This window comes from Dendrobates tinctorius, unplaced genomic scaffold (assembly GCF_039654945.1).
Source record: "Dendrobates tinctorius isolate UK_male_01 unplaced genomic scaffold, ASM3965494v1 ptg000086l, whole genome shotgun sequence".
Lineage (NCBI taxonomy): Eukaryota > Metazoa > Chordata > Amphibia > Anura > Dendrobatidae > Dendrobates > Dendrobates tinctorius.
Window position 1 is genome coordinate 5,115,386 of NW_027361754.1, and position 7,317 is coordinate 5,122,702.

General features: G+C 51.9%; 1 protein-coding gene across 5 annotated transcripts; it reads right to left on the bottom strand.

Moving 5' to 3' along the window:
- Nucleotides 1-265: 265 nt before the first annotated feature.
- On the bottom strand, nt 266-7,278 carry THYN1 (thymocyte nuclear protein 1). 5 transcript variants are annotated; one of them, XM_073584973.1, is made up of 8 exons: nt 7,169-7,275; nt 2,661-2,848; nt 2,123-2,295; nt 1,693-1,761; nt 1,527-1,619; nt 995-1,090; nt 537-687; nt 266-412 (listed from the first exon to the last, which is right to left on the bottom strand). In XM_073584973.1, exons 2-8 carry the CDS (start codon nt 2,836-2,838, stop codon nt 354-356), a joined length of 819 nt encoding a protein of 272 aa, XP_073441074.1. In that variant the 5' UTR covers nt 2,839-2,848; nt 7,169-7,275; the 3' UTR covers nt 266-353. The 5 variants fall into 5 exon arrangements, with proteins under 5 accessions (XP_073441074.1, XP_073441077.1, XP_073441075.1 ...); XM_073584976.1 differs by having other exon boundaries at nt 2,796-2,848; nt 7,169-7,273; XM_073584974.1 differs by lacking the exon at nt 7,169-7,275 and adding an exon at nt 6,940-7,146.
- Nucleotides 7,279-7,317: the final 39 nt, after the last annotated feature.

The following is a 7,317-nucleotide window of genomic DNA, read 5'->3' on the forward strand; positions in this document are numbered from 1 at the left end:
GACACCTGGCCCCCCCAACTAATCACGTTTGCAGGTCACAGCAGTCGGATGTAAGATGTATGGGGCAGCACAGCACCCTCCACTATAGTGGCTATTCCTGGTACTACATCTCAGCTATTGAAGTGTGATCTGAGCTGCAGTACTGAGGACGGCCACTGCACGGAGAATGGAGCTGTGGGACCTGCAAACAGCTGATCGGGGGCAGCTAACGACTGAGGCCTCACAGGGACCCCATATCTCCAGGCAGGGACCACAACCACAACACTAACCTTAAACTTTTAATACTATAAAAAAAATACAGTAGGAAGTAGGAAAAAAAAAAAAAGCAAAGGAGAGGGGCGGCTGGTCGTTCATCAGTCGCTTTTCTGCTCCGGGGTCTTCTTTTCCAGGCTCAATATAAAGTCAAACTCTTCTGTAATAAGAGAAGACTACATTTATTTAAAGATGTGGTGTACCCCGACCTTTTATAACCATAAGAGTAGCCATGATGCCCCCCCTAGTGGCAGAATACAGGACCTCAGGCACTTTACACTCACCTTGTGTTAGAGGCTGCACAGACAGCCTCGCTTGGGTGAAGAGCGCCACGGCTCGGAGGGGGCCGCCGTCCATCTTGTGCTTTTGGTGAAGGGTCTTCAGTTCCGCCAGAGAAATGTAACGTCTCAGCATTCGGACAAACTGCACGTCCACCTGTAGGGGGCGGTGCAGCGATTATGCGGGTTTATGATTTTTCAGAAGAGGAGTGCATTGGGGGAAATGACATGACAGCTGCACGATCTGCTGAGCGAGCTGAAAATTGACTTACAGAAAACAGCGCCACCCCTGTGCACAGGTTATGTCTGGTATTACAGCACTGTACCCACTGAAATGCTTGGGAGGGCGGAATGAGATGTAATACCAGACATAACCTACAAGCAGGGGTGGCACTGTCTACTAGTAACGCCACACCGTGCGACCCCCCATTGACCCCTTATCTGTGACGTCGGGGCGCACTCACCATGCACCATCTTGGGTTGTTTTTATCGCTGGCAGCATCATAATGTGGATTCTTTGGATCAAACTGTGTGTGGTCTGGGTGGGCTTCCTTCACAACCTAGGAAAAAAGGCACGATGGGAAACAAGTGACAACCTGCGGAGCCTCGCTCCTTTCACCATCCATCCAGAAACGTGATGACACCGACCGATATCTCACTCCATCAAGAAACAGGTCATTTTTTTTTCAATCTTTCTTCAGTCTTACCGTTTTGCTTATGCAGCCCCCATACACAACTATTCATAACCCGATCCTGCACTAAGACGCTGAAAGGCAGAGGGAACGGAGTGACACAAGATTTTGCCACCACCTCACTGATCAGACTACACCGGGTCCGTTTGTAGTCTGTAACCATGGAGACACAGCTATGAATGGGAGCTGTGTACATAAAACAGTAAAGTTCTTCTAATCCTGTAATAGGTTAGGTGTGCACGCTATGACTGGTTATTACGTTCCTGACATTATTGGCTCATAGACCCCTGCCCGTCGGACCCACCTTGACAATTCCCGCGATCCCGGGCTCCTTGCAGTTGCTGTGATAGAAGAACGCCTCCTGCCCGATCTTCATCGCTCTCAGGAAGTTTCTCGCCTGGAGACATAAAAGTATAAAATAATAATGGACCCGGAGTTCTGCTGTCGGTCTCATCCGCGGGTCCCCGGACCTGGTAGTTCCGGACTCCGTCCCAGCTCGCCGTCTGTTTCGGCTGCGCCTTCAAATCTTCTATACCAAACTGAAAAGCATAAAAAAAAACTAAAATGTGACCCGTTTTGTACATACAGCTCCTATGCAGAGCTATGTGTCTCCATGGTGACACACTACAAAACAAACCTGTGTAGTTGGATCATCCAGCCCAACTCCCACCTGTACATTCACTACATTACTTAGGAGGATGTGAGTGATGCTGCAGGATCACACTACAGATGGGACTGGACTAGTCTGTTACCATGGCGACACATCAGGTCCAGGTGACCACAAAATGTTACTGGCGGCACCATGAATGGCCGCTATCATCATGTGATGTGACAGCACTACCCAGAAGATGATGGGTAAAGACTATCTTTTAAAGTCCCTTTAAGTCCCCCACCCCTGACCTTCATGTCCATGCCCTTCTCCATTCTGCTCTCAGGCTCAGACTTCATCAGCCAGCAGTGATATTCTGCCTTCCGACTGTCAGCAGAGGTAGACGGCCCGGCCACTTTCTTTTGAGTCCTCACAACTTTCTTTGCCCTCAAGTTGCCCCCCAGGTGACGTTCATCTTTTTCATCTGTGCAGTGATAAAGATTTTTCGGGTCATTTCTACTTTGCATGGTGTAGGGAAAATCTGAAGTTTCAACTTGGAAACCATCAACAAGCTGCTGTTGTCAGATCAGTTATTCCGCTTAGTAGTGGTGCTGTGAATGGTCCATTAGTCATGAAACCAGCACATGGACTCCATTGAGAGGGCCACCTGCTCTGGAATCCTCTAAGTCAGCATGGAGCCCCCTCAGATGACTCAAGCTGTCCAATATCTAGTCACAACAGCTCCGCTCCACATGGGGACTTTACAGTACAAGAATTACAACTGTATGAACTATAAAACCAAGTAAGATCTGTCAGCAGCTTCTTGTTGATGGTTTCCAGGCCACGTACAGGAAAAGCAATAAGTATACAGAACGCTGTCTGAGGTCTGCAGCCGCCAGTGTCTTTCCCGGGCATCGGCTTTGTGTGTCATCCGGACTGGTGGCAGCACCCAGGCGAGTGTGACGGAGCCGACTGCTGACTGACCTGCAGCCGGAGACGCCGCGCGCTTCCTCTTACTCCGATGCATCGGTCAATTCCTGAATCAGAAAATGTGAGAAATTCAAAGAAAAAAGTGAGGTCAGGTAAAGAACTGTGGCCAGAGGAGGCGCTGCTGCTGCAACCGCTGTATGATCGGCCAGAGGAGGCGCTGCTGCAACCGCTGTATGATCGGCCAGAGGAGGCTCTGTTGCCACTGTAACCGCTGTATGATCAGCCAGAGGAGGCTCTGTTGCCACTGTAACCGCTGTATGATCAGCCAGAGGAGGCGCTGCTGCTGCAACCGCTGTATGATCGGCCAGAGGAGGCGCCGCTGCTGCAACCACTGTATGATCGGCCAGAGGAGGCGCCGCTGCTGCAACCGCTGTATGATCGGCCAGAGGAGGCGCTGCTGCCGCTGCAACCGCTGTATGATCAGCCAGAGGAGGCGCCGCTGCAACCACTGTATGATCAGCCAGAGGAGGCGCCACTGCAACCACTGTATGATCAGCCAGAGGAGGCGCCGCTGCTGCAACTGCTGTATGATCAGCAAGAGGAGGCGCCGCTGCAACCGCTGTATGATCGGCCAGAGGAGGCGCTGTTGCGGCTGCAACCACTGTATGATCAGCCAGAGGAGGCGCCGCTGCTGCAACCACTGTATGATCGGCCAGAGGAGGCGCCGCTGCTGCAAACGCTGTATGATCGGCCAGAGGAGGCTCTGTTGCCACTGTAACCGCTGTATGATCAGCCAGAGGAGGCACTGCTGCTGCAACCGCTGTATGATCGGCCAGAGGAGGCGCTGCTGCTGCTGCAACCGCTGTATGATCAGCCAGAGGAGGCGCCGCTGCAACCACTGTATGATCAGCCAGAGGAGGCGCCGCTGCAACTGCTGTATGATCAGCCAGAGGAGGCGCCGCTGCAACTGCTGTATGATCAGCCAGAGGAGGCGCCGCTGCTGCAACTGCTGTATGATCAGCCAGACGAGGCGCCGCTGCTGCAACCACTGTGTGATCGGTCAGAGGAGGCGCCGCTGCAACCACGGTACGATGGGACTCATGGGGAGTTCCCGGTATACAGAGGGTCTTGTGGGGTGTGTTTGTAGGGTCTTCCCGGTGGGGGTCTCATGGGGTATTCCCACATGGGCGAACAAACCACCATTTCAGCTGCACGGGCCCAGAGGCTCCAAAGGGCCCCTGCAGGGTGGCTAATCATGAGGGCAATCTGGCCTGTTTCTCCGGGGCCAAGGCTCCGTGGGGACCCTGGCCAGATTGCCTTCATGTGCGGTGGGCAGGAGATCCCTGCAGCTCCGCTGCCTGCAAGAGAACATGGCAGCAGAGCTGCAGCGATCCGTCCTGCTCCCTGCCCGCACTTTCTGTCTCTGTCACAGCAGTCAGCAGCGCGGCTGACGGCTGTGCCAGAGAGAGGAAGCTACAGTGCAGGTGAAGGTGATGCTGCGGGACAGCGTGCGGTGAGGGGAGTGTAGCTGCAGGCGAAGGTGATGCTGCGGGAGCGCGTGCAGTGAGAGTGTAGGAGAGGGGAATGATGGGGGTGATTGCAGAAAAGGCAATAATGGGGTGGTAGGGGAGAAAGCAATGATGGAGGTGGTGGAATGGGCATTGATGGGGTGGTGGGGAAAAGGCAGTGATGGTGGTAGTGGAAAGGGCAATGATGGGGTGGTGGGGGAGAAAGCAATGATAGATGTGGAAAGGGCAATGATGGGGAGAGGATAATGAGGGGTGTGGGGGATTGGGAAGAGGGATTTATAATGGATTTAGGAACGGGGAGGTGGAGGAAAAGGTTATTAGCGCTTATTATGCTTAAAAGGGACCCTGTCACCACTTTTTTGGCTTACAAGCTAAAAATATCATTTGTGTCAGCTATGCCTTCCACAACTAGTTCTAAAACCCCCTGACTCCCCATGTATCACCCATAAAAACCTTTTTTATTTGTCCCGCACTGTATGGTAATCTGTCCGGTCCGGTCCGGTCCAATGAGCATTGCCTCTGTTCCCTCACTTCACCCTTCCTCGGCTTGCCGTGAATATCGGAGATTGCGTACAGATTTTGCGCTTGCGCATTGAAGTGGTATCGCGCATGCGCAGTATGCTTTGCCCAACTGCGGGCAAAGCCAAAAATCAGTAGTGCGCATGCGTGTCCTATGCCCTGTATGGTGCCGTGTCTAATAATTGGTGGCAGTGTGCTTTAAATACCATATGAAGCTATGCGCTGGATGTGAGGGGGGAGGGAGAGCGACCGTGCGTAGTAAAGCAGCCAAAACGAGGTTTGAGACGCTGGGGTAGCGGCACACACGCAGCAATGCCTATGTGACTGGGGTTCGGGCGCGTTCGCCATGTGAGCGTTCAGGGAGAGGCTTGGAACACAAAACCGAGGCGCATGCGCACTACTGCTTTTCAGCTTTGCCCGCAGTTGGGCAAAGCATACTGCGCACGAGTGAAATCTGTACGCGATCTCCGATATTCACGGCAAGTCGAGGAGGGGGTGGAGTGAGGGAACAGAGGCAAAACCCATCGGACCGGACCGAACAGATTACCATACAGCGCGGGACAAATAAAAAAGGTTTTTATGGGTGATACATGGGGAGTCAGGGGGTTTCAGAACTAGTTGTGGAAGGCATAGCGGACACTCCAATTAACTGATATTTTTAGCTGGTGGGCCAAAAAAGTGGCGAGAGGTTCCCTTTAATAATGGGAACCTGTCAGCTATTTTGGCCGCTATAGGATGCGGCCACTGCCTTTTAGGGCTTATCTGCAGCATTCTATAATGCTGTAGATAAGCCCCGATCCGACCTGAAAGATAAGAAAAAGTTTTATTATTCTCACCTAAGGGGAGGGGCGGTCCGGCGCCTTCCATTTTCTTGCGATGCCGCCCTCCCGCTTGCTTCATGGCTCCCCAGCATCGCGCTCCTGCGCAGGTGTACTTATCTGCTCTGTTGAGGGCAGAGGAAAGTACAGTGCGCAGGCGCTGGGTCTCTGACCTTTCCCTGCTCCTGCGCTCTGCAGTACTTTACTCTGCCCTCAACTGGGCAGATAAGTACACCTGCGCAGGAGCGCGATGTCGGGGAGCAATGAAGCAAGCGGGAGGGCGGCATTTCAAGAAGATGGGAGGCGCCGGACCCGGACCTGCGACACCCATCAGACCGGACCGCCCCCAGGTAAGTATAATAAAACTTCTTTTTCAGGTCAGATCGGGGGCTTATCTACAGCATTATAGAATGCTGTAGATAAGCCCTAAAAAGCGGTGGCCACATCTTATAGCTGCCAAACAGGCGACAGGTTCCCTTTAACACAGTTCCTTAGTGTATAGTGTACTCACTTATTATACATAGCACAGTCCCTTAGTATATAGTATACTCACTTATTATGTATAGCACCATTCCTCAATAAGAAGTGTACTCACTTATGTATAACACAGTCCCTTAGTATATAGCATACTAGCTTATTATGTATAGCGCCATCACTCAGTATATAGCGTAGTCACTTTTTATGTATAGCACAGTCCCTTAGCATATAGTGTACTCATGTTATACTAACACCATCCTTAGTTACATAGTTTCCTTATTACATTATATATCTAACAACAAGAGAGGACAGTATGTAACAAAAAACAGTGCTCTGTATAATCCAATATGTAAGGGACGGTGCTGTACATAGCAAGAGAGGGCACTGTATAAGTCACGGCACTATACATAATAAAGGAGACAATGTAATATATACAGGTGTGTGTGCCTATATATATATATATCTATATCTATCTATCTTTGTCGCCATAAAAGGAAGGGTGCCTAGAGTCTAGACATATTTCTTGCACAGTGGCCCCAAGCTGTCAGTGGCCACCCCCAGTATACAGAAGGATGTTTTCTAAGGCGTGTACGGTGGGAGGATCGTGAGATGTTCCCGGTATACGGGGATGGTCTTGTGGGGTGCGGGATTTCGTGGGGCACTCCCGGTGTACAGGGGAATAGGGGGGGACTTCTTGGGGTACTCCAGTGTGGAGGGGGGGAATCTCGTTGGGGTGTTCCCGGTGTAGGGGAGGGGTACCCGTGTGTCCAGTCACAGTCATCTGGTGACCTGTGAGGATGTGGGGGTGCGCAGCTCAGTGCTCCCGGTGGGGGTGAAGCTGCCGTCTGCTCTGACCTCACAGAAGGCGGCTGTGCCCGGTTCACTGATGACTACGGCTGGCGACAGACGGTGTAACGGGGCGATGTGATGCGGCACGTGGGGGGTGTTAGGCAGGTGATGAGACTATTCTAGGATATGACGGCTGCTCTGCAGTATGTGGGACGATGTTCTGCTGCTGTGGAGTCTGACGTTACAGACTGAAGATGTAAATGAGAAAGCAAGCCCGCTCTCCAGCCATAGTTACCTAACAGCGACGGCTCCTTTAAGACGAGCCTCTTTGCCTGGCCAATCAGATTATAATATGCCACAGAGCTCCGCCTTCCTCTGCGTGGGCTGCTGGGAATCGTAGTTTCCTTGCATACTTGTACAATTGTACATACCCTGCATATAAAC